General features: G+C 43.0%; 2 protein-coding genes across 11 annotated transcripts in view; both read left to right on the top strand.

Annotated features, from left to right (window-relative positions):
- DGKI (diacylglycerol kinase iota) overlaps positions 1–18504 on the top strand; it is a 419644-nt gene extending 401140 nt beyond the window's left edge. For all 10 annotated transcript variants that reach the window (XM_078059602.1, XM_078059609.1, XM_078059607.1 and 7 more), the window contains 4 exons: positions 30–150; positions 11227–11263; positions 12933–13032; positions 17354–18504. In XM_078059602.1, coding sequence (XP_077915728.1) covers positions 30–150; positions 11227–11263; positions 12933–13032; positions 17354–17470 — 375 coding nt within the window. In that variant the 3' untranslated portion in view covers positions 17471–18504. The remainder of the gene's footprint in view (positions 1–29; positions 151–11226; positions 11264–12932; positions 13033–17353) is intronic.
- The window catches only part of PTN (pleiotrophin), a 486673-nt gene that overhangs the window by 337958 nt on the left and 121958 nt on the right, over positions 1–26757 (top strand). The gene's annotated exons all lie outside the window — the stretch shown is intronic.

Genomic DNA, 26757 nt, shown 5'->3' with positions numbered 1-26757 from the left:
GAGCTTCTTTTCCTGTGTCTCTTTGTCAGCTAATGGAAAGCTATAAAAATGGAGGCAGTCTGCTAATTCAGGGGCCGGACCACTGCTCCCTCCTCCACCATGCAGCCAAAACCGGCCACGGGGAGATCGTGAAGTACATCCTGGACCACGGTAAGTAGGCGCAACGAACCAAGGGGCACTTATCCGCGAAGCAGCTGAACCGTCTAAGCGGGCTCTCAAGCCGGCTGTCTTCAGAACAGTAGAGATGCTCCCCACCTTTTAGCTGACACCCCCTGCTGATGTGAGCCAGACGGAACTACAGACCGCTGACCCACGTGGGTCGCTGTGACCGAACGGCTCCTAGAAATAATTCTCATATCCAGGTCTTCGCAGGATACTGGTGAGCTGATTGACTGAAAAATAAAAGACAAAAACAAATGCGTCCCGACATAATACACCGGATTGTTTTGGGAAGCGCTTTAAGTTGCCTGGTTGGGACCCGGTACCAAATCCATGTTCATAGCTGATCATTCTGAGGATTACATGAGCACGGTTTTTTCCAGTTTTTTGGCTTGTCTCTCTCTCTCTCTCTCTCTTTTTTTCTGCCTGGATCTCATTCATCTTTTCAACTTAAGCCACGCTTCATTCTCTTTGAAAACATCTGGGACTCCCATGTCTTCCGTGGTTAGATAGTTGCTGGAAGTAGCATGTACCTTAGCATATTTCTCTCATGGTCCTTTAGAGGCATAAACACATGGATAGATCCCATATCTTGACCAGTACTTTCAGCTTCCCATGTTCATAGTGTTTCTAGGAATTAAGAACAGGAGTAAAGGGAAAAACCTGCCTGGCTTGGCTGTCTTTGAGAGGGGAAGGATTGGAGCAGCCTCTAGGTCTGCTAGATGTAGGTACACAGAGATCCTGGAGGATTTTCTCTGCGCCCTAGCAGTGAAGCTCTGGCATCCAGATCCAGGCTGAAAATAGTAAGCGTATTCGTAGACATGCACAGTCCTTTTTGCTCCTCTTTTTTTTTTTTTTTTTCTTTTTTTTAAGGGAGAGAGAGAGAGAGCATGCGTGCATGAACAAAGGAGGAAGAGAGAGAGGGAGAGAGAGAGCATGCGTGCATGAACAAAGGAGGAAGAGAGAGAGGGAGAGAGAGACTCTTAAGTAGGCTCTACGCTCAGCACACAGCCCAACATGGAGCTCAGTCTCACAACCCTGAGATCATGACCTGAGCCGAAATCAAGTCAGACGCTTAACCGACTGAGTCACCCAGGCGCCCCACTCCTCTTTTTATTCACTTCAGCATGTCTTTCAGTCAACACATATTTGTGGAGTGCTTAACAGGAGCTACCTGTTATAGACCGGTGAGTACACACACACACACACACACACACACACACAATACAGTCACTATTTTCAGGCAATTGAGGCCAAAAAACACAATCATATGCAGAATTAAATTGAAAATAGTTCTATATGGATGTTTTAAGTCCTATTGTAAAGCCACAGGTAGATAACGTAGCTACCATTTGTCACACGCTTACTATATTTTCAGATGCTTATACTAAACATCCTATCATTTTTTTTTAATTTTTTTATTGTTATGTTAATCCCCATACATTACATCATTAGTTTTAGATATAGTGTTCCATGATTCATTGTTTGTGCATAACACCCAGTGCTCCATGCAGAACGTGCCCTCCTTAATACCCATCACCAGGCTAACCCATCCTCCCACCCCCCTCCCCTCTAGAACCCTCAGTTTGTTTTTCAGAGTCCATCGTCTCTCATGGTTCTTCTCCCCCTCCGATTTCCCCCCTTCATTCTTCCCCTCCTGCTACATTCTTCTTCTTCTTTTTTTCTTTCTTAACATATATTGCATTATTTGTTTCAGAGGTACAGATCTGAGATTCAACAGTCTTGCACAATTCACAGCGCTTACCAGAGCACATACCCTCCCCAGTGTCCATCACCCAGTCACCCCATCCCTCCCATCCCACCCCCCACTCCAGCAACCCTCAGTTTGTTTCCTGAGATTAAGAATTCCTCATATCAGTGAGGTCATATGATACATGTCTTTCTCTGTTTGACTTATTTCGCTCAGCATAATACCCTCCAGTTCCATCCACGTCGTTGCAAATGGCAAGATCTCATTCCTTTTGATGGCTGCATAATATTCCATTGTATATATATACCACATCTTTTTATCCATTCATCTGTTGTAAACATCCTATCATTTAATCTTTACAAGGACCTGCAAGGTAGGTATTAGACTATCAGGTACATTTGACTCACCTTGTTTTGTCTTCAGTTCCTTCTCACCATGATGAGTTTGCTTGAACCCTTGGCCTGAGTTATGGTGGAGAGAACAGTTTAGGAAAAGGAAAGCATGTGAAAGCAGGATGGAGATCATTAGACCATCTCTTTCCCCCTTGTAGGCTGGGCTGGACAGTCCCAAGCCTGTCTATGCTGGAAAGCTCAGGTGGTAAGCTGTATTCCTTGGTGCTGTGTCTGGGATATGCATCCTTTCATCTGCTGTTCCCCTACCCATTCGACCCACTGCAATGAAAGCATTTGTGGGGGGGAGCAAGACTTACAAAGCAATGATGGCATAAGTTCTGCTTGCCTCCTTTGTGGGAAAAAAAAAGAACAAAACACATAACAAAACAAAAAACCATAGGTATTTTTTCTTTCCCATAGTGACTTCTCCAAAGGCTGGTGAGAGGCAAAACCAAATGTTAGAACCCAGCTCCCACAGACAACGCATAAAGTCACAGAGCTTCTATGATTATCTTTCTCTTAATCAAAAAGATCTTAGGATTTCTACCACACAGAATGCAGATGAGCTTTAGATATACATACTGTCAGTTTACTTGTCTTTAGCTGGGTTAAAGTACTCCTGGTTGCTGTCTTCTTGACCACTCTCAATCCTTTCTTCCTAGTTTGTCCTTCACCCCATGAGATTGAATGTTTGCTCGCATACCTTAACCTATTCAATACCCACAGACCCTCTCCCGAGTTAGGTCAGACCCTGGCCATCTATTTGAGTGCTAACACAATTTAGGAACTCTCTCTCTCTCTCTACCTCTCCTGAAGAGCTAGTGTTCCCCCCCTGCCCCCCCCTCCCCCACAGTTCTGGAAACCTCCCTGTATTAGTCACCTCTTGGTGTCTCCCTTGGTCTCACTCACAAGGCTGCGGGGAGCTGCAATTGTGATTGAGTCTGTCTTGAATATGGACTCCCCCACACATTTGGAGCTCTCAGCTGAGATGGCCGGAATGGCCGGGACACCTGAGCCTCCCTCTCTACCTGTTCTTTTATCCCAGGCTTCTTCACGGCATGATAGTCCTATGGTTCCAGGTGGGTGAGGATAGATGCTTCCAGATGTCCTGAGGCCAGGCTGGAAAGTTCTGCATTATCTCTGCAGCATTCTGTTAGCTAAAATAGGTCACAGAGTTGGCCCTGACTCAAAGGAGGGCAAAATGGCCCCCACCGCCCAATGAAAGGAGCTGCAAATAATCTGCGGCCAGATTTAACCTACCATCCTCCCTTACCCTCTGTCTTCTTCAGTTGAAAATGATGAGCTTACCTTCTCAGTATCATGAACTACTGTCCCACCTGGAATCCCCAGGACCTCAGCTTTTATGTTTTCCTTTGGTTCTGGGTCCTCAGGTTGATTAGCAACAATAATTCTTCAAATTTGCAAGTTCTTCAACAACAGCAATTTCCCCCCTTTTTAAGCCTAAGTATGACCCGTGCAATGTTTGGGACATACTTATACTAAAAACAAACCAAAATCCCTCTCCTCAGTTGCATGCCCCCAGGGGCATGAGTGATGAGGCATGAGATGATATTAGTCTAAAATCACAGATTTTCACTTCCCCCACTCCTTTTTCCACTGCCTTAAATAATAGGGCCTCTAAAAGTTTGCAAGTTCTAACCCCACCTGTGGATTGATGCACACGTACTTTGCCTGGCATGAAATCAAGCTGGTATGTTAGTCTTAGTGCTGTAACCAAAGCCTGACATTCCGATACTAAAGTCGTCTCTCTTCCATCCCCAGCATCTCTTGCAAAGGGTGAATCACACAATACAGCTCTCTCTCTATCAAAACTGAAGGACACGAAGCAATCTGTTAATTAGGGGGGAGAAGGTGTTTATTTTTCCAGTTTCTGGGGGGGTTAGATTTAATAAATTAGTTGGTTTAATATTTATAATAATGAGAAAAACAACTGGAGATTCCTGCACTCACCTTTACTTCCCTCACAGGCAAGCAGTTCCCATGGTCACACTCAAGGTCAAGGTCAAGGTCACGGGAGGCATCTGATTCCCTCCCTGCCTCACCAGGATCTCACTGGCCAGTACAAACCTGAGGGAGAGACTAGAGATATGAAGCACACTCCATCTTTCTGTATGAAAATAAAATCTTATTATGCTCTCCAGTCCAAGAATCACTGCAGTTTTGAGGGATGGCAGTTTTTAGCCTTTCAGTTCTCTAGTCAAATAATGGGAACTAACTCGCAGTTGATTTTTTATTGAAACTAGCATTTATCAACCTGATAGGCACTGTTGATTTCAGCCTTAACGTTGATCTCATTATTTCTACTTATTCAGGAATATGCATGCAAATCTTTTGACATAGCCCTCCTAAGTCAGCAGGTTCCCCAAGAGCTAAGCGCTTCAGCTCTCCTGTTTTCATTGTTGCTGTTTGTTTTAACATCTTTAGTCGCTGATAACAATTTATATTAGCCTGTACATGTTGCGATTGTAAACTATTTTTTTTGCAGAAAAATTTGTCTCTTTTAAATAATAGAAACCCCTGTAAATTACAGTTTTCTTGAAGGCAGGGACAAGCTCACGGGAAACACAACCCTTTTTCTGCTCTGTAACAATCCTCTTAATGTGACCCCTGGTCAGTGAAATAATCTCTCCAATTTTATGTCGTGGCGGCTCTAGAATCCCCTTGGTCTGACAAGGAAAATAGCCTTTTCCAAGAGGCCTCTGTGAGGCTGGGATGCATCCTGAATTTATAAACCAGCAATGTATTTATAAACCAGCATCAGATTTGTGGTAGACAAGTCTGATCAATTCAAACTCATGTAAATGGGAAAAGAGTACCATTTTACGTGGTGCCAAAGATGGAGAGGGACATTCCTCCCAATCTCGAATGCTGCAAATCTTTTGAAGTTTTGTATTTATAAACCAGCATCAGATTTGTGGTAGACAAGTCTGATCAATTCAAACTCATGTAAATGGGAAAAGAGTACAATTTTACACAGTGCCAAAGATGGAGAGGGACATTCCTCCCAATCTCGAATGCTGCAAATCTTTTGAAGTTTTAGTTTTTTTGGTTTTTTTTTTGTTTTTAATTTGGTTTAAGTCTTTCCTGTGGCTTCATATGATATAAATTGTAAAATCTGTTCAAATACCCGACAACAGGCTTCCTGACAAGGGTTCTGAGAAATCCGTGGGCCCTTTTCAAGATGCCTGAGAGTGTAGGGGCTTGTTTGTGCTCTGCTTTCTTGCTCAGGCGGGAGCCCCTCTCCCTCTGCTTTGCCCCCCTCTTCACTGGTTATTTATGGTGAGCAGTGGGGTCCACGGTCAGGAGGGCGCCCCCTGAACAGGAGTCGTGAGAGATTCGTTGTCTTCCCAGACACCACACTAAGCAATGTATTTCTCATCTAAGTGCTCTTTATAACCAGGCTGTGGGGCGAGGGGCAGGAGTGTGTGGTAGACTCTGACAAGCCGCAGGCGGTTTGAATTTTTCTCTGTCCTGCATCTTCTTTGGGACTTTCTCTCAAATGCACAACCTGCTGTTTTCCTTTATGAAAAACTGGAATTTGGGCCTTGGGAGGGTTGCAGAGAGAATGGAGGAGGAAGAGAGCTAAAATTCCATGGGGACAGGGTGGAGAGGGAAAGATGCCGAGGGGTTCCAGCCCGGGTCCCCCAGTGGTTCCTGCTTTTCAGCTCCTTTCAACCATATTTTCTACCCGCTCCCTCCTCCCGCCTTGTACCCCTCCAAGAGACTTTTGTGTTGTTTTAGGCTTTTACCACCCCGCACATTTCGTTCCTTTGTTTTTATTCTCCCCACTCCCACCCCTTTGCCCCCCTACCGTGTGTCCTGATAGAAATCTCACTCATGCATTTCCTTTTTGATTTCAATGGCTTATTTTGTCTTCCCTCGTTTTCTGTCTCTAGTCTTTCTTTTCTTTCTTCTTTTTTACCCCCCTTTTTCAGCCTCTGGTCCCCCGAGAGAAACGACCACCACCCCGCTGGGACAGGATGACGGTGCTGTTAGAGTTCCCAGAGCCAGCTCTCCCCACATCTGTGCGGCTTTTGTCCTGGGGCAGAGGAGGATTTGGAATGGTCTGCTGGCAGCGTCTGGGAGACTAATGGGAAATGAGGTCCGGGGAGAGAGAGGCCATGGAGAGGTGGAAGGAATAGCAAAGGGGATTTGGATGCCTTGATGTGGGAAGCAAACTAAAGGGTGCACGTGACAAAAGACACATCATATAGAATACAAGGACAGTATTGATGACAGGGTTGCGCCAGCAAAAGCTGGGGTGTCCAGTGGGAGAGCCAGTGGAATGAGCACCGGGCAGCAAACTTGCAGTTTGGAAGGCTTGACTGCCTAACCATGCTGTTCACTTTCTCGTGTTGGGAGCTTTGTGAAGTTTGGCTTCCTCTCACGTTCCCTGGCTTTCGCCCGAATACTGATGTGTGTATCCTCTTAGTACATTTCCCCCTTATTTTTTGGACCATTTCCCTATGTAGCACAGTCTTTTGAATCCATGTTACCTTTATGGATCTTTCTCTGAGAAAAAATAGGATGCTGGCTGGGATCCACATTGATTTTTAAAGGTCTTCATTCATTTATTAGAAAAAAAATGAATTCTGCCCCCATGAACTTTTGAGAAAAAATATTATAGTGATAGTCACTGCTAACTTTTATGGTTCTAACTGCTTTGTATGTATTAACATATTTAATTCTTACAACAGTTCTACATAGTGAGCTCTCTTATCTCCATCTGACAGGTAGAGACAGCTGAAGCATAGTGATGTTAGGTTACTTGCCAAGACTTGTATGTAGTATATGGTCTCTGCCCTCCATAGTTCTAAAACCTGGTGAGGGCAATGAAACACGGATAAACAACCACAATGCAAGGTAGATCGATAGAGGTATTATATGCAGGGTTCCAGTGACAACTGGTGCAGAGCTGTGGAGGGGCGGTGATCGATCGTCAGCCTCTGAAAGTTTCATGGAGAAATTTGCACACGTGTCCCTTCAATCAGGACTTAACAGTTGTTTTCTGGTGTAGGTCAACTGTGGGACTGAGTGTGGACATTGTAATAAACCCTAGGAGGGACAGAGAACCAAGATGTCCTTTTATATTCAGGGAATAAATGTGAGTTCACTGCTAACAAAGTCATGGTATTCCTTCCATTCCCTAAGGGAGATGGCATGATATCCACAATCAGACCATATGCATACCTAAAATATGCAATAAGCCTTAGATCCAAATATTCACCATGGATATAAACTGGAAGAATTCCATCGTCTTTTCTTTCTCTTGGGCTCTCCCTTATGAGTGAGACTCAAATTAACTTTCCAAAAATCATAGATGCTATTTTTTTAAAATACTTTTTCCTTTAAAGACAATTTGTGAGGTCTGGGCAGATTATTTTTTTGTCTCTCTGGCCATGCCCCCTTTCTCCAAATTGTAAGATTGGAGAATCAATGCTACTAACCCACACGGAGCACTACTAAACAGCACAATATACTATTGAAGGAGCTCCCAGCAGATCATTGGAAGGGAGGGAACCTCCAGCCTGTTCTTGGGCTGCACCTGGCACTCAGGCCTCTTCTTATTTCCTCCTCTGCAACCCCCTCTCACCAGCATTATGCAAACACAGTTATTTTAAAGCAGGTTAAAACATTACTAGAAAATGTACCTGTACTATTAAAAATAGCTCCACACTCCCGCCTGTCATCAGTTCGCTGCCACCCTTGCCTCTTCATTGGTGATTTGCCTGACAGTGTTCAAAACGTTCTGCTCTTTGGTGATTATATGTATTGATGGGCAGATGAGGAAAGTTTGGGTTAATTAAGTCCATCATTCCAGAGCCCATTCCATTCCTGAAACCTGTAATTGGAGTTTTGTTAGGTTTTAATTAAGAGCAAGAATGTCTCATTTTAGGAGCAGCACCTCTTCCTCTCACCTCTGTCAGCTGCCGAGGATTAAAAGGAGAGAAGGGGAGGGTGATAAGCAGCCACAGGCATGCCTGACTCAGAAACTGGGTAATCAGCTCCGCCATTGTTCTGGGTTGGCTGCATTTATGGCGATTCTTGTAAGACACTTGAGGAACAAGGTCCCTTCTCTTCCTTGTCCCCACGTTCAGAGTGCCAAACAATGGCGGTTTTGGCACCGATGTAGCTGGTCCCACAGCCTCTCATTACATGGTGGCATGGACCCTGGAGTTGGTGGACCCACCGTGGGTGCAGCTCTGAGTGCTGAATGAAGGGGGAAGGGGGTGAGGCCTCTGGTGCCCAGATAAGCATGCACTTAGCAGTGAATGGTGGGAACAGAGCTGCTGGAGTGGAGTGGGGCTGGGGTGCTCCTATTCATGGAATTCCTTTGCAAATGAATGGCTCCAAGGGTTGGCTGAAGGTGGCAGGCACTCTCTTTGGGGGCCACTGGACATTGTAAGCGTCCTTGTTCTTGACCTTGTGGAGAATGCCCTGCCAACAGTTGAAGGGGTTTGGAGTATTGGTTCTCAGGACATAGCATTTGAGTCAACAAGTGGCTTCAAAAGTGAATGGAGGTAAATGCAGAGCCCAGTACATTTCCTCCCTCCGCTGATGCTCCACATCTCGACTTAGTGTAACCTGCTTAAGTCAGAGAATAGGACACTTCCGATCTAAACTTTCATGTAGCGTGCCAGCTCCCATTTTAAGCATATAACTTATATTGACTTATGAAACCTCACAAGAATCCTGTGAGATACATATTATCAATCCTTCTTTAATGTACATGGCAATCAAGAGACCTAGAGATTAAATGAACTGGCCCGAGATCCAGTAAGTGGCAGGTAGAGCCAGAATTTTGAAGCAAGGAGGTTCAGCTCTAGTACCCATCACTACATGGTACTGCCTTGCACTTCTTTGGGTATTTGTTGTGGTCATTATCGTTCATGTTTCCTTAGAACCACAAGACTGAGGAACAAAAATAAATGCATTACGTCTTTTTGAATCCTTAATGTAGGATAGGTGCTAGAAAAATAATAAATGAAAAATAATAAATATTCTTACACGGCAAGGATTTAGTATAATTCATTTAGGGAGACAAGGCGTATGAGTGAAAAGCAAATACATAATACAAGGGTGGAACCAAGTAAGTGTTACGAGAGAAGGAGTTCAGAGAAGGGATAGATTCTTTCTGTCAAAGCTGGTCATTTCAGAAGACCTTGTCACAGACTAGGCTTTACAGGACAGGTCAGATTTAGGTATGTGGCTGGAAAAGGGAAGGCTGTTCTGGATCGGGAGAGTGGAGGGAAGAAGCTCTCTGAGCTGGGAGAGCCCCAGAGAGAGGCGGGTGATGGCACAGTTACCAGTTGAGCTGATATGAAGAAATGGAACCTGGAACAAATTGAGGAAGGGTAGTTCCAGGTGAAAGACTGCAAACTTTCATGGCTGAATACTTGGGAGTAAGCAGTCAATATGCTGAATTAGAAATTTGAATGAGAGACCTTTTCATTTTTCTTAGTACCTGTTTCTGAATGCTAATTATGCTCTAGGCAGAGACCAATTAGGAAGCCTATTTGTCAAATAGGACAAAGAGGAGAGACAAATAGGACAGAGGATGCAAGGGAAGATTCACCTGGCCTAGACGGCCAATAGATGTGAAAGAGGAGGCAGCTCTTGGATGACCAGGAGGATTGTGAAGGTCCCATGGCATCTTAGTCATCTTCTTGGCCAGTGACTTTCATGGTTGGGAAGTCCTAATCTCTCCCCTTTCTTCTTTTTATGTAATAAGTAATCATAAAAGCAAATTTTCAATTATAATGATATCCAACAAGACAGAGAGCAAATCAATAGGATCATATTTTTAAAGACTAAAATGCTCAATACCTAGAACTGTGTTTGGCATGTCCAAGCACATTTACTCATTAATTCAACCAAACATGTAAGCATCTGCTTGGTACCAGGCTCTATGCCAGGCACCAAGGAAGGATGTAGTGGTGAACAAGGCATAGGCCACAGCTTCAAGGGGGTTTACCACAGTCTAGTTATGGAGAGAGACAAATCCGCAGGTGGTTTTCTTATGGTTTAAATGTCATGATCACTAAAGTAATTACATATCCCCACCTGTCTGGGACAGTCTCAATTTGGATGATAAATTATGTTACCCTCCCAAGTACAGGACATAGGGTTAGTGTACATAATGAGGGGGCACATAGGCAGGACATTTAATGCAGTATTTGGAGGGGGGTTGCAGAGGGCTTTATGGAAAATGTGTCTCAGCTGATACCTGCAGACTGATTAGAGTACAGGAGGGTTGGGGAAGGAATCACTGGTGCAGAAGGTGGAAAGGTGGTCATTCCAAGCATTGTTTTCAGATTGAATGATTTAATTGGTGAACAAATAGAACATCATCAGTGCACAAACTCATCAGACATCTCAGTTCCTAAGGAAGCATCTATAATCATTTGCTGTGCATAACATTTCTTCCAGGTCTTGGAAGGGAAATTTTATGAAAAATATAATTTTACTCTGTTTCTAAAATATAGATATTGGACTGGATGATATCTCTGGTATCTTGTAGCTTTAAAATTATACTGTATAAAACCCTGTCTTAAACAACCTGCCTCTGGGGAATGATAAACAATCCTTAAAGCCCACTGAAGTGTCCCCATTCCCCCAAGGTAACCACTTAGTTATTTCTCACTTATTCTATTCTGACTAATTTTATGTCTTCAACCTGATTGAAAGCTGCTTTAAAAGCATAGGCTGTATCATTCCACACATATCGGTTGGTGGCGGTTGGGAGGTTGGTGAGTGGGAATAGAGAAATCCATTCTTTTGGGGGGTGTGGAGCAGGGGAGGTGGTCTTAATATCCCTTTCACCAAATGACTCTACTTTATTCAGCTTTCCAACGTGTTTTAATTCTGTGACTATAGATTTTTTTGTTAATGTTTTAGTTTCTGAACTTATTTTTGATGGCATCTTGTTTTCCTCTTATTTAGGACCTTCCGAGTTACTGGATATGGCAGACAGCGAAACGTGAGTGTTTCCTTTCATTACATAGTCTAGATTATTTTCTTTAGAACATATCTGGGAGAAGAATGTAGCCTATAGAGCATACAGCAGATAATTTAAATGTCAGTGATAAGAAGTTCACTTTCAATTGTATTTATAACTGTGCAGGGCTAATCTTCTAAATCAAAAATTACACAATAAAAATTGATGACAAGAATCAATAATGGTTGCACGCACAGTCATTGCTAGTCATCATTTAGAGCTTCCTATAGGCAAGGTAGTTTTGCACTGATGCATCTTGGACTACTGAGAAGTCTAGATAAATACATTTACCTTTTTTATTTACTCTTTCTCAACTGGGGTTTGTGAGAAAATTAAGTCCTAATACCCTACGGAATCCTTTGTTTGTAATGAAACCTCTATACCAGGTCTGGAATGGAACTAGGTATATACAACCATTGGAGAATTAAGACTATAGTAAATCCAATCATTTTTATGTTCTGTGGTTCAGAAGAGAAACTCCGGTTGAGAAAGTCATCTTCTCTCGGGTGGTCCCCAAACTGATAATGTTTGTTTTCAACATTTTTATTCCTAGGGCAGCAAAATAGCTCCCGCTCCCCAAGTAGGAACAAAGAAAGGCTCACCGTCTCACCCTGAAAGCCATATAAGAAGCACTATAAAACTTCAAAGACATTTGAAAAGAGATAAAGATGGATGGGGAGTAGTTAAGTAGGTCTGGAGGAGGAAAAGTAGAAATGAATAGAATGGAAGCTGAGTGGGAAGGGTAGAGTTCTATAGTTATGACTTACTAGACAGGGAAGACACTGTCGTGACAGAGGGTTTGTCCACATACCACATCCTACTGGCAAAGTTGTCATGAACCCGTTTGTTCTAAGGACTACATTTGATTTTCCATATGCTTGGCATTAAGCATCTTTTCAATTTTGGACTCAGAATGGAAACCTCCTCCTCCCTAGACTGCCCATTAGAGGGGGTAGAAATGGCTACTTTGCTTTGCCCTCTTCCTATACTGAGTGGCCTACGGCCAACAGGGTAGAGCTTGTGTTCCCAGCCCTCCCAGATGTCCTCTGCGGCTGCCCGCACCCTCCCACCTGCCATTCGCATGAAATCAGTAGGTAGGGCAGCTTGTGTTGACCTGGTCCTCCCACGCGGAGTCCCCCAGAGATACTCCACGGAGGACCAGATGGTGGTCTGCCAAGACCTGTGTGAGGTGCCTGAGGGGCCTGTGGTTTTCCATGCCTGCCCCGTGTGTACTTGATCCGGTGCCCCTATGTTCTGCCCACATGTGTCCACAGAGAAAATCATTCCACCGTGCTCAGACCCATCTCTACACATCAGTTTGTTGAACAGTGCCATGGAGTGTTACCTAAATCAAACGTCAGTGGTTGAAAACAAAATCACTCAGCCTAGTTAACACTGTTGAGACAAGCGATTGGAGTTCTGGTTCGTTGATGACTAACTGAAGGCATTTTTAGACACCCCCTCATCCGCCTCCCCAGAATGTGCCCGGATCTCAGCTGCAGATCGCGAAGGAGGCGGATGAGCCCAGAACCTCAGCAGCAGGCATAGGAAGCTACCCTCACCCACTCCCTGCAGCCTCCAGCCCCGCCCCCACTCCCGCCCCCGCCCCCAACCCCTTTATGGGTGGCTTCCCATTTCCTCTTTGCTTTAGGGGTGAGACCGCCCTGCACAAGGCTGCCTGCCAGCGGAACCGGGCCGTGTGCCAGCTTCTGGTGGATGCGGGAGCATCTCTGAGAAAGACGGACTCCAAGGTAACCTGATGAGTGAGTGCAAACATCCTCCTCCTGGGCAGGATCACCGGCACCATCGCCTTCACTTGTGCGCAGGGCAAAGGCATCCTTTCTGTGCTTATGGAAGTGCCTGGGGCTTTGGAAAAAAGGAGGAAAAAATAAAGTGCTTCATTTAGAGCAACTGTAGTTTAAATGTATAAGCACAAAGGGAAGGGTGTGTGCTTGCCTATGGGACTTTATAAACCTCTGAATGTGCTGGCCTTGGGACTTTGGGGTTGTCCTGCCGAATGCCAGCAGCCAAGTTGCGGGGAGGTGAGGTTCAAAGCCCTAGGAGAGGCGTAGAAGACATTGGCCTGCTTTGGAATTTCTCCTTCAGTGGCTTTGTCTCGGGTAGCTTCTGATCTGTGGTTTACGGGCGCCCGGGTGATTAGCCGCCCCTGTCAGGATGGTCAGCCCGGGCTTGGAGAGGTTACAGCCTTAACTCTGGTGCCTTTACGTTGGCTTTTTATTTTTAAAAGTTTCTTCCTACTTATTTTCTTATATTTTTCCCTGAAAGTTAACCCCTGAAGTTAGGGTGGGAATTTCTCTCATCGATGTGGAAACTGAAACCCAAAGAAAGCTCTGTACCCTTAGACCAGGAGCTGAGCCCAAATCCAAATTCAGCTCTTTTGACACCCAGCGCAGCAGATGACTTGTTCTCCTGTGGTGACAGAACACCCGCCTGGATCCAATGGGACGAAGTGTGGCAACAAAGGCATAAAGTGGGTTTCTCTTGAATGGTTTGGATCATGTCTTTGCCTTACAGTGGTACTTATGGCATCGGGACTTGAAATGTGGTTGGTTCCCCTGCAGCGAAAGGCATGTCAATGTGGCTTTAAAGTGTGTTAATGTCTTAAGGAGAGGGCGGTGAGGCCAGAAACTGATAGAGTGACCTACGGTGCCGACCTTGACCGGAAAGACGCCAACAGGTAGAGGTCAGGCATCAGGAGAAACTCTGTTCAGGAGACCTGAGATCAGGCTGCACTGTGAATTGTTCATTTACAGAGAGCACCGAGGAAAGGGCTGAAAGCTGGAGCAAAGAGAGAGGTGTAGCTCAGTGGTGCAGCCCCGGGACTGCAGCCCAGGAGAAGGGAAGGGCGGGGTGGAGGGGGGTGGACGACGGTTAATACCTCGGTGCCACGGGGGAGCCTGAGCAGCCCTGGGTAGATGCGAAGGACAAACCGTTTAACTGTAGAGGGTTGCAGAGAAGAATTTTAATATAGAGATGAGGGTTTCATTAAGCTAAGGCACTGAATAGCCTAAGTTTGGGGCTGATGAATGTAGCCAAGGAACACGGACATATTCCCCATGAGACTTCTTTAAGGGACGAGCAACTGCTTATGTGCAGTTTTCACCCTGGGGGTTCCTCAAACTGCAGTGAGCGCCATAAAATAACTTTATCTCCTGTGTGGACCTCTTTTCCTTCGACCCCAGTTCTGAGCCAGCTGCGTTGCATGATTCTCCACGCCCCTGCAGCCCACCGGATCCCTGCTCTCTGACGGAGGACCCTGGCCACCTGGGTTCCTCCTCCCTAGGGCTGTGGGACATGTTAAGCTGGTCTGTTACCTGGTTAGCTAAGTGGGTATAGGATTTCAAGTGGCAGATAAGTGCTCCATGTGATATTCTTACCAGATGATATTTGCGCTTAAACTCTTTGTCGTGTAACCCGATGGAGGAACACAAACCCTATAGACAGGATCGGGGGAGGCCTCGATTTCAGGTAGGTTTGGCTTGTCTGGGGCCAACTCACATTCCAGCGTGGCAGTTGCCTATTGACCACACAAAAGACTGCTCTCACACTCACCTCAGGAAATCAAAAGAAAAGGAGGAGCGACCTGAAAGAGACAAACAAAAGACTGGGCAGGAGACCTGGCCCCTGAGCAGATTGCTCTTTTTTATCTTTCTAAGTTTCTGAATCAGATAAATGGGCTCAACATGCCTTGAGATTGCTTCCTCTTTTGTGTTATGTATGTGTGTGCTTTTTTTTCAAAACACACCTTCATTAATTTTATGATTATAAATACAGTGCATTCTTATATAGAAAACTCAAGCAATGCAAAGATATTCTTCAAAGATAAAAATCACTAGAAATCTCACACTCTAGACCTATATACTATTAAAATTTTAACGATCTCTCTTCACATGTAGGTATGCCTGTTTTTCTCTCTCATTTTTTTTTTTTTTAGTCGGTGAAGTCATACTATTCATGCTATCATAGAATGCTTATGTTCCCCCAACATTGTGTTCTAGAGGTCTTACTGTAGGAAATAGTCTATGCTTCATCCTTTTGGGAGACCTGTTAATTTTTCCATTTTGTAATTTTATGCTAAGTTAAAGCAGAACATGATAATTATGACTGGATCTTTTCCTAGATTTTTTTTTGGGGGGGGGAGAAGCAATATCTTGAGAATTTCTCTTGATGGAGAACAGTTCCTTTAAAAATCAGCTCATGGGCCACTCCAGTCCACCTCTCTGAATACTTGGAAGCTAGTAATTCCAACCTCATTAATATTGAAGATCAGATAATCTACTAATACTATAAACAAATTGGAAAAACTTATATAGGAACTTTAAGCTAGTGGTTCAATATTAAATCCCAGCTAAATAAGTAAAATTTTAGAAAGAATCCAGAGCCACTGTTACTTTCCTTTTATTCTCTACCCACATACCCTTGTAAGCTACAGGCTTAATTGAGCTTGACACTCTCCATTGCAGTGACTCAGGTGGAGGCTGAGAAGCCTTCAGCAATTTTCGTAAAACTCGCATGCATTTATACATGGAGCTATTTCTTTGGTACAATGTTCATGCCTCCATCTTTTTGAATTTAATATCACTTTTTATTTTTTTATTATTTTTTTAAGATTTTATTTATTTATTTGACAGAGAGAGACACAGCGAGAGAGGGAACACAAGCAGGGGGAGTGGGAGAGGGAGAAGCAGGCTCCCCACCGAGCAAGGAGCCCAATGTGGGGCTCGATGTGGAGCTTGATCCCAGGACCCTGGGATCATGACCTGAGCTGAAGACAGCCGCTTAATCGACTGAGCCACCCAGGCGCCCCTTATATTACGTTTTAAATAGATAAAGTCATTATCACTGAACAAAAATTAGAAGTTTCAAGGAGCGTTACGTAATATCTATATGCATTCAAAAGAATGGAGACCTTCCTTCCTTCTACTACTGAATCTATTCGTTGACCTTATTCCAAAAATATCACGTGTGTGTATAAACATGCATATGGCATTATAGTAGGCTGCAAGAAATGAGACAATCCTTTAAGATGATGTAGAAGAACATTGAATGACATAAAGGTTTGACATGTTAAGTGAAAAAGTGTGTTATATAATAGTATGTAAACAGAGTATGGGTTTTTTTTAGACTTTTTTTTTTTTGAGAGAGAGACAGAGAGAATGCAAACAGGGGGAGGGGCAGAGGGAGAAGGAAAGAGAGAATCTTAAGCAGACTCCACACTCATCATGGAGCCCAACACGGGGCTCGATCTCATGACCCTGAGATCATGACCTGAGCTGAAATCAGAAGTCAGACATTTAACCGACTGAGCCACCCAGGTGCCCCATAGTATGGTTTTCTACTTACAAAAATTGTTATGTGTAGAGCCATAAAAAAAGACAAAATAGCTACTCTGTGGAAGGTTGACAGCAGTTATCTTAGTGTAGTATAGGAATTATTGGTGATTTTTATTTTCTTCCTTACACTTTTGTGCTTTTCCAAGTTTATCTAATCAACATCCATCACTTTTGTAGTCAGAAATTAACTCACTTTTTGGAGAGATGAGATAGTTCTGAATTGGGAGAACTTAACTGAAGACTTTGAAACCAGCAAAGAAACATCTTTAGATCATTTACAACCATCCGGTCCTCTCATTTTCTGCTTGCTGCTTCCCAGAGTTTAGTGTTTAGTGTAATAGGAAGAGTCTGGCATCGGGCCTCCGAAAGCCTACTTCCTACTTTTCTCTTCAGTGATTTCTATCCCCCTTCTCCCAGAAAGAATTGGGGTTCCCAAACTCACTGTGCCACACTCTTTCCTCAGCTGTTACTCTGAACCCCCTTTTCCTCAGCTGTTACTCTGAACCCCCTTTTCCTCAGCCCCACCTGTCAAGTGATCGTGTCTTTCTCTCGATCATGGGTTTAATGTGACAATAGATTTGAAAGTGTCTTGTCAACTCTAAAACCATAAGCATGGAAAAATCCTTTGGGGAGTAATCTTTGAATACCCCCGTGATTTAAAAAAAATAAATCTCATTCCACGTATTTGTGTCTCCTTCCTTCCCACTGTCACCTTTAGGGGAAGACACCTCAAGACAGAGCACAGCAGGCTGGAGACCCAGATTTGGCTGCATACCTAGAAAGCCGCCAGAACTATAAGATCATTGGCCATGAGGACCTGGAAACTGCTGTTTGACCCTGGTAGATTGCAAAGAGAACCTAAGCAAGTGTATCACCTGTGCCCTCCCGGCGATCGGGCAGCTCCCCTGGAAGAAGCTGATGGAATCCACAAATCTGTCTCTCTCTGCAAGAATCTATCTGAGACCATGCCACCAGTTATTAAGGGCTACCAGGATGTCCAACAGAACACGATAGCCCTCTGAGGAAGAGGCAGGGTACCTGGAGATTTGTGGAATACACATTCCACAAAATTTGATCCTTATTGCTTCCAGCAAGTAGCATGAACTTCTGTGTTCACCTGTATAATTTATTTTCGAGATTCAAAGGATGTTCGTACAAATGGCACCGCTCCCTCCTCCCCCTATGCATTCACGACTCCTCTGTACCCCACAATTCTACTGCAACTACCCATCATTCAAAAAAAAAAAAAAAGTAAATACGATCTGCTCTCTCTACATTCAGTCTTTGAAGACCACAAGACACTCTGGAGGTCTCTGAAAACCCTCTGGATGTCCCGCAGAAACACACCTGTAAAGCTGCTTCTGTTTCCAAGATGAAATATACCGGGACTATTAGTGACCGTTTGCATGTCTCCCCTGCCCTCCTCCCTCCTCCCTTGTCATTCTGTAGGAGCTGGGATGTGCCACATGGATAATGTCAACTTGTGTGCTGTACCTCTGCGGTATGGCGAGGTGGCATGGGAGGGGACCCAGGGCCCGGCCCTGGGGGCGGGGCTGTTGCTGATAGCCATGAAGGACTGGTTCAGCTTGGGCTGTTTGCACAGCCCCGTACTGCCTACGTGTAGCCATCTTTGCCTTTTGCTGCGATGTAGACGATAAGAGACCAGCACAGGATTGAACGAAGGCCCACGGCTGGTTTGGCGGAACCGCTGGATTTTAAGTGCGGTTGAAGGTGCTGAGCAGAAAACCACGTGTGGGGACTGTGGTTCCAGGAAATGGAGCACTGTGACTGCGTTCCCTTCCAGACTTTCTCTAGTGATAATAGAAAGCAGGCTAACTGACTTGAAATAAAACAGCCAATGCAAAAGCAGCACCATATGTCAAAATAACTCACTTAAGCAAGAAAACAGTTGTGGGCATGTTGCACAGAGGCTAATAAGTAGAGACTCTTGGGTGTAGTGGTGAGAGGGGGCCCATCTTAGGTTTTCCTTCTAAGTGTTTGGTTTTCACTACCCCGAGTAAGCCTTGTCCCAAGGACAAAGCCTTGTTTTATGAGTTCCACTGCTGGATTTCCAGGACGGCTGGATCTTCCCGATGGACGCCTCACCTTTTACTTGTCAGGTCCCAAGATTATACCTGATAGCACTGTAACCCCACTTCTTACGTATGGGGTTGTCTAATCTATTCTTTTCTTCGTTTCCCCCTACCAGGAAATTCTTAGTACAAAACCACTGTGGGAGCTGAGCCAGAAATGTGTCTCTGGCGTTGGAATTACGACTTCGAATCCTGCCACGGATCAGTTGGTACTTACAGGTCCCTCCAGTAGGGACTCTGTGATAACTAAAAGAGCAGGAGGAAAAGGCTCCTAACTTTCAGTGAAGAGGCCTACTTGACGTGGGTAGGAGTCAGAAACACAAGTGGGTGATCCAAAGTTGTTTCAGACTAAAGCTGAGGTCTTCTGAGCTTTCTTCCATTTTGCTCTTAGACACAAGCAAAGTGCTTCCCTGGTGTCTCTGCATGTGAACACATAAATGATCGTATTTCTGCATTTACTTTAAAGGTCCAGTGGTGACGCACTGCTTACCTGAATTGCATTTTGGTCACCTATCATTTTGAGAGGACAGATATGAGTACTGTATTAAGGAGGAATAGCTTCTCTGTGGGTGGGGATGAAGCATCTCTTTAGCCTTTTCAAAATCAAATTATTGGTGTTATTTCCAGCGGGGGGAGAATAGGTTGGTTATGAGTAATCTATTTCCATCTATCAGTCTTAGAAATGGAATTATCTGTTGGGTTTTATGGGGAGGTAAGGAGGAGGGCAGTATATTGTTTCCAGAAACTGGAAAAAATAGGCTCCAGGAGAATTTAATCACTGGGCTTCATCTGGGAGTTTTTCAGTTGGTGGGACTGTCAAAGAGATGTTGTGATGACAGAAATATAATCCTTAAAACAGACTGGAATCTGGCTTTGAATGGTGCCTTCCATTCCCTAGATTAAGCCAAACAGTTGGCCACACAGTCAGTTACCCGGCTGCCATTTCTGGGATAAAGGACTATTTTCACCAACTACCATCTCATATTTCTTTGTGATGCTTCAAAGCAGCCCAGAGAAAACTTAGGGTATAGATGGCTACAGGCCAATTTAAATAGGTCCAACTGAAGTCACAAGTAAATTCCTGGTATGAAAATAGATAAGGTAATGACTACTATAGGGGTTCTGGTACATTTGGAAATCATTCCAAGCCAAAAAAAGTTCTACATTATGGATGGGAAACTATGTACAACCAAGCAAATATCTCTTTGAAAAAGCAAACACCCTCAGGACTTGGGTTTTCCGAGGAAAGGACATAAAAAATGAACGGAACAGTTACATATTTAATGGATTCAATATTAAACCTACCTCCTGTAGCATTTTTTAAAATTGATCACTGCGTGGGACAGTCCTGGCCTTCAGAAAGAGCTGAGGCCATATGCTCCAAGAGTTTCCAGCTCAGCTCAAGTATAGAGTCTCCCCTTTAATGGGCCATCAGAAAGGGTAGAAGCCAATGGTCTGGCCCTGGTCTGGATCTGTAAACCCACAAATGTTTAATTTAAAAGACATGACACTGTATACTCACAGAAATACCATTTTCTACAAAACCTCCCGGGACGGTACTGGAGCATGGCTGGCTTAGCTGCCAATCCTCTGTGTTTGGCTCAGAAGAGCCCCTCATGGGCATTCCATTTGTGGGTTCGGTTGACAGGGAGGGGTATGAGAAATGGAGAGTTATTACAAGACCACATGAGAGAACCTTAAAGGTAGTCATTTTCGGAGCCCTATATTCCAGGAGTACACATTTAATGAAATAGAACCCAGTTTAGAACACAGCTTCACCTAGTTAAGCTGTGCTTTATCACATTCAAGGACTGATTAAAAACAACAACAACAACAACAACAAAACAGAAGCCAAGAAGGAAATAAATACCATGGCCGCAAATCTCACTTTGAGAGTTCTGGTTACCTCTATGGAGGTTATAACCTAAAACCCATGCAATTTCTGAAGAAGAGAATTTAGCTGGCAAGTGCACAGCCATGACATTAGTGACAGCCCCCCTAGCCCATTGTAGTAGCTGGCCTTAGCAATTAGGCCGATGTGTTTGCATTGGGAGATACTCAACAGGCAGTTTGCATTTGGACCTTGTAACCATTTCTTTGCCTAAAGGATTTCTGAAATGTATTTCCTAGACTTCTCGTAATATCCATGTTTTATAATATGTGGGGCAGCAGTTTTATTTTTTTACATGTCAATTTTATTTCACATGTTTAGTTTTTTTTTATCATAAAGATAGGACATGCTTTTTATTAAAAAAAAAAAGTTCTAATAGCACAGATGAGAATCACAGGCAAGGTCAAGATGTTCCTCTGTGCTCGTGTAGTGGCCTGAGTCCCACACCCCAGAGATAAACAGTGTTAACACTGATCAGCATTGTTGCTTGTATGTTATGTCAGAAAGACTCTGTGCACACAGCCCCCCCCCCACACATATAGAAATGTATTTATTTGTATACATAATATACAAATATATAATATATATATATATACTATACATACGTTATTGCATAGGTTTCCAGTAGACAAAACATTTTAGAAGCATGCTAATCATCTGTCTATGTATAGTTAACACCAACAGGCAAAGACAAGCTAACAGGAATTCTTCATTTATTCTTTGTTGTTTTTACTGCTGCTAAGCTCGGTTCTCTTATTGCAGCCACTCCAATTACACATGGCTTTTGCTATTGCCTGTGTCATAAAATCCATGACCAAGAGGTCTTATAATTTTTTATGTTACCTTCCATGAAGCATGAGACCTACCTGAGCCCAGAGACTTGTCTGTGCTATTTTTGGATCACAGATGGAGAATTTCTTTCTCTGTCATGCTCATTCCACTTTACAAGGCTGAGTTTGCAGGGCTAACACCCCATACATTGCCTAATGATATTTAATGAGGGCAAGCTGCTGCCAGGAAGGTGCAGGAACTTGGGTATGGGCTGGGGTCTGAGGAGCTTGGCTTCCTTCCAGTAGGAGTAGCTCATGAAAATCACTGAAAACAGCACCATCTTTTATTCAGTTATGCTGTTTAAAAATAAGATAGATCATTGTTGAAATGATGCATCATAGCCATCAAATAAAACTAATTGCTCTACTTAAATGGATTATTTTCAGTTCAAGTAAGAAAAAAGTAGAACATCTATTAAATGAGAGACTTTTCTAACTGATTTTTAACATTTATTTGTATAAAATCATTTCTGCCCAGGTCTCATTAGAACCTTCTCTGGATCTGTCTACTTTCTCATTCTCTGAATTCCATATTCAGCTGATTACTGTAGTTTTTTTCTCTGTCTGGTCTCTCAGATGGACTTTGGCCCCGTCCCTTTCTGTGTCCTGGTCTTGACTCATCTCTAGTCCCTCCAGTTTCTGACCATGACAAGAGTCCTCCTGGACTTTTGGCCACCACCTTCAGTCATTTTGTCATACAGACACCCAAATCTTCCCCAGGTATTCTGCTCAGAACGGATCAGAATGAAATTACCCTCTGGGACAAGTATCCATTTTGCCTGAAGGACAAATAGATGTCCACTGACTTTGATCATCTTACAGAGCTACAACATGCCTTATTCTGAGAAGCCATCTGCCATAGAGGTTTAGCACATGTCTGTCTCAGTTCCACCGTGGGTGTCCACAATCATGGCAGCTTCTTCCACATCCGGTGACGTAAACCATGTACTCCCCTAAGTCACCTAGATGAACTGGATTAGATACGTGTTATACCCCTAGTGGCCATCCGTGGATTTTGGGCTGTCTCCCCACAGTTTATTGAGAAGCCTAAAAATAGGAACTAAGCAAGGAGGAGTGCCCTCGGAAAACCTGCCCTCCCAGGACACATAGCACTGACCTGGTCCCAAAAAGAAAGCAGAAAAAATAATTCTTAGGTTGTTGAAGCATTGTCGTTTAAAGTAGAAATTTGAATATTGAATGGTATCCTCATGGTAGACAGATTCCAGAGTCTATATATGTATTCAGGCATTCTGCCTGCAATCATATGTTCATGAGTCAAGCATACATTCATATATTTAATCAGTTATATTAAAAAAATGTTATCCCTTATTGTGATGCAGGCAGCATGCTAAGGATCTAAGAATGAATGCAAGAGCCAAACTTGACTTCACAGAGCTGGCAACTTAGGGGAAATGCACATGGTACCAGGGAAGCGTGCACTGGGGAATCCATCAGGCCTTTATCGTGCCAGTCACTCTTCAGCCAGCAATGGTTGGGCTCTATGAAATATGAAATGAGAATATGAATATGAAAGAAGTGATATTTTGCATTTCTTTTTCCTAAGAGTCTTGGTCCTGTTCTTCAAAAGGTATTTGCAACCAAGACTTTAAGATGAGACAGAAATATGACTCAAATGAGAGCTAAAACTCATGCTATTTCTCAAGGACGGAACTAGAAGCAATAGGCAAAATTTGCAGTGGGTTTTGACTGAATACAACAATGAAGTATAAATATTGTCCAAGAGTGGAGTGGGCACTCTTACAGAATTCCATGTGTTCAGCCCGTGGGACTGTTTGAACAGGGGCTTCCTGACCACCTGGAAGGATGCTGTGATTAGGGACCTTTATCCAAGGGGCTGGAATCAGATGCTGTGAGTTTTTGAAGTTGTTTTTTTTTTTAAATGATGAATGGCAGGACTTCGTTTTTTAAATTTTTGAAAATCTTGATTTTTAATCTTTAAAACACCACATTGAGAGGAAAAATCTGGGAGAGAATGACTTTTGGTTATCATTAAAAAAATTTTAAACCAACTAAGCCTGAATTTAAGAGCTAGTGCAAAGCAAACATTCTAAGGGGTCTAACTTACTCCAAAATGCTTCTGGAAGCATCACGGATTTTGATGAATAGTCTTAGGCATTCTTAAGTCATATTGGAAATTGGTTTTCTCACAATTAAATGTAATCTACTATAACCACAGAAGAAAATTTTGCCTAAAAGGTATTTGGGATTCAAGTAACAGACACAAAAGACAATCATGGAAAATGGCTTTGCTTCTGCTGCAGACATGATAACTGCTAGGGAGCACTCACCCATGGAGATAAGTGATGATTCTGAACGTTTTCCAGAGTTTTCATATTTTGAGCCAAATGGCATCTGAAAGGGATCCCTTCATGGTGGGAACAACTGAAACGATCTTGTTTCTCAATCTTTTAGTGAAACACATACAGCTTTCAATAGAAAATAGTTTAAACACCTCGAATGTATACTGCTTACTGTTATTATACTGTTTATTACAATTTCAGTAATTTTTAAAATTTTAGTGTTTTAACATTTCGATGCCCTTGTGACAGCTTTGAACTTCGGTACAAACCCATGAGGTGGATCGTGCAGATCATTTTAGATGAATAAACCAAATCTCGACACAGTGTATTCAACTTGCGCAGATTCATATAGTAAATGGTAGAACTGCCGTCAGAACTGACATCTCTACATATTGCAGACTAACACGTCCACGGTAGATGTTTGCTAAGTAAACAGTTTCCCACCCTAGCCTTCACTGCTGTTTTACATCATGCAGATTTCCATAATTTAGAAGGTGCCTCCTTGAAAAGATAATGACTTAGCATCCCACAGTAAGAGTTGGGTAGAACTGAGGGAAAATATGAAGTTAAAAATCAGAGTTTTTGCTATCAGAAGCTTATCAGGTTGGGCAAAGTTCAAGGGGAAAAAGGTCAAATGTTTTGGTGCTGGGGGGCATTTCACGAGAAGCTAATATTGAGGATTACTTCCTGGTTTCTCTATGAGTCTCAACATTTAAAAATGTTAGTATTGTCTTCTCTCCTTGGAAGTCTCTATTGGAATGGTATTTTGGAATTCTGTACCAAAAAGTGTTGAAAATGGGCTTGCCGTTCAAGACCTCTTTGCTCTAAGCAGGTGGGCATGCAAAGCTATGTCTGTCCTACTGTCACATACACAGAGGTCTGATACACCTGTGGGAAGTTCTGTTGACCTTGATATGGGAAGAATAAACAGACCAGAGAGATTCTTCAATTCCTGCTCTCATCTTTTATAAGGCACCTCGGCGGACAGATCAGTGACTATGTAAAAGAAGGATGTTTGATCTCGAAAGAGGACAAAGTTAGATCAGGAACAGAAATGTTTGGAGGAGACGGGTGAAGTAGAATGGTGAGATTTAAGTTCTCTAGGGCAGACAATTTGCAGAAGAAAGCAAAGACAGAAGAGTTCAGAACAGAAATGAAAAGGAGGTGGCTTTATTACTTCTAGAAGGATTTCTTTTTTTCCTAAACATTACATCCAGAAAAATGGATGGGGCTTTCTGAAAAACAAAGTGACTTACTGTAGCTAGGGTTTTTTTCTAGTATTTCAGTGAAAATTAAACAACCAAATGAGGGAACAGGAAAAAGCCCTTCCTTAACTGTGAGGACGCTTAGACTAAAAGACTTCTGTGATATTTTCTAGTTTTGGATTTCTGTGATTTTGGATTCAAGCAGAACTCATTTAGAACCCTAAGCCTCTCTAGGTTCCTGCCATGTAGATGGCAATTAAAGCTTTTTTGTAAAAACACTAGTCATTGCAAATATATCCCAGATCATTGAGAAGCAGGTATTTCATGACCCTAAAACAATTTGCTTTGCTTACATACACACCTGCACGTTTGCACGTGCGTGCACACTCACACACACACACACACACACACACACACACATATAACTCTCTTTGTCTGTTGCTAGCCAATTTCCAAATCTCCTGAGTAAGATATGTTTCTACTAAGGCAGAACAGTCACAGGTTCAATAATTAAAGAGAAAAAAAAGGATCTAGTGCTCATTTTCCTACTTTCTACCCATTTGTTGTTTGGGGTATGTGGTTGTGGCTGGGGCTTGAAGAAGGGGCAGAAGATCTCTATTTTCTGGTAAAGAGGCATAGAGACAGTTTTTATAACTTATTGCCATTAAGTAGGACTTAATCTTATATCACTAGACTAGTGTTGCTATAATGTTTGTGGACTATAGTTTTTTTAAGCCCATTTTTTAAATCTTTTTTAAAGATTTATTTATTTTTAGAGCATGCGTGCATGAGTTGGGGGAGGGGCAGAGGGAGAGAATCTTTCAAGCAGACTCCCCGCTGAGTGAGGAGCCTGATGTGGGGCTCAGTCCCACAACCCATGAGATCACGACTCCAGTCGAACCAAGAGTCCCACGCTTAACTGACTGAGCCACCCACGGGTCCTGTGGACTATAGTTTTAATTGCCTGTCCTCCCTTTCTTCCATAATAAGACCTGAGTTCCTAGATTTCAGGTTGGCTTGATGGAAGGCACCATTGAGATAGTCTTAAAAAATGGACTTTTATCTGGATTCTTGCTCAGAAAATGCTCCGACTCCACCTTCTCCCCTACCTCTTGCCCCTGAAGGTAAAGGAGAACAGAGATATGAGCAAAAAAGATTCTCAAGAGTAGTACAATAATAAGGCTCCAGTCTTCACACAAATTGCCATGACAACCCACACATAAATAATATATACCCTCAGCAAACTTTGATCCTCATGAAAAGCAAATTCAGAAGATGTAGAAAAAGATTAACTTGTTCAAAGTGGCTTCAAGGAATATCATGAAATTTTCAATCTATGCAGCTTAGAAGAATTATGTGTGGAATTTAGGGGAGGAGAGAGTTCCTATAATAGAACTCTAATAGAGCTTTCCTCAGGACTGGGTTGTTTGTTGAAGGAGTTTCTCTACGTGCTCATAGGAGGTTAGACCTGTCCACAGATTTTTGATGTTCTATGGTAAAATTTGAGAGAAATAAGGGCGACTTAGGGTTTTTTCATAAGTCTAAATATATTCAATCCTTAAAAATTCAAAGACTAACTTTTTTTTTTTATTTTGGGGGTTACATATAACCTTTCTTCTTAAAATTATAGAATAGGAGATGTTTACAAATTGTTTTTACTTGTAAAAATAAACCGATGACAGCTCTAAATTGGTTTACCTTATATTTTGTTTTAAATTTATGGGTAACTCTGTGAGATATGTTGGTGAGATCTATCATTTTTAAGATGCTATCCAGCTTTGA

The sequence above is a fragment of the Halichoerus grypus genome, chromosome 12, assembly GCF_964656455.1.
Source record: "Halichoerus grypus chromosome 12, mHalGry1.hap1.1, whole genome shotgun sequence".
NCBI lineage: Eukaryota > Metazoa > Chordata > Mammalia > Carnivora > Phocidae > Halichoerus > Halichoerus grypus.
This window is presented reverse-complemented; position numbering and strand designations above follow the sequence as displayed.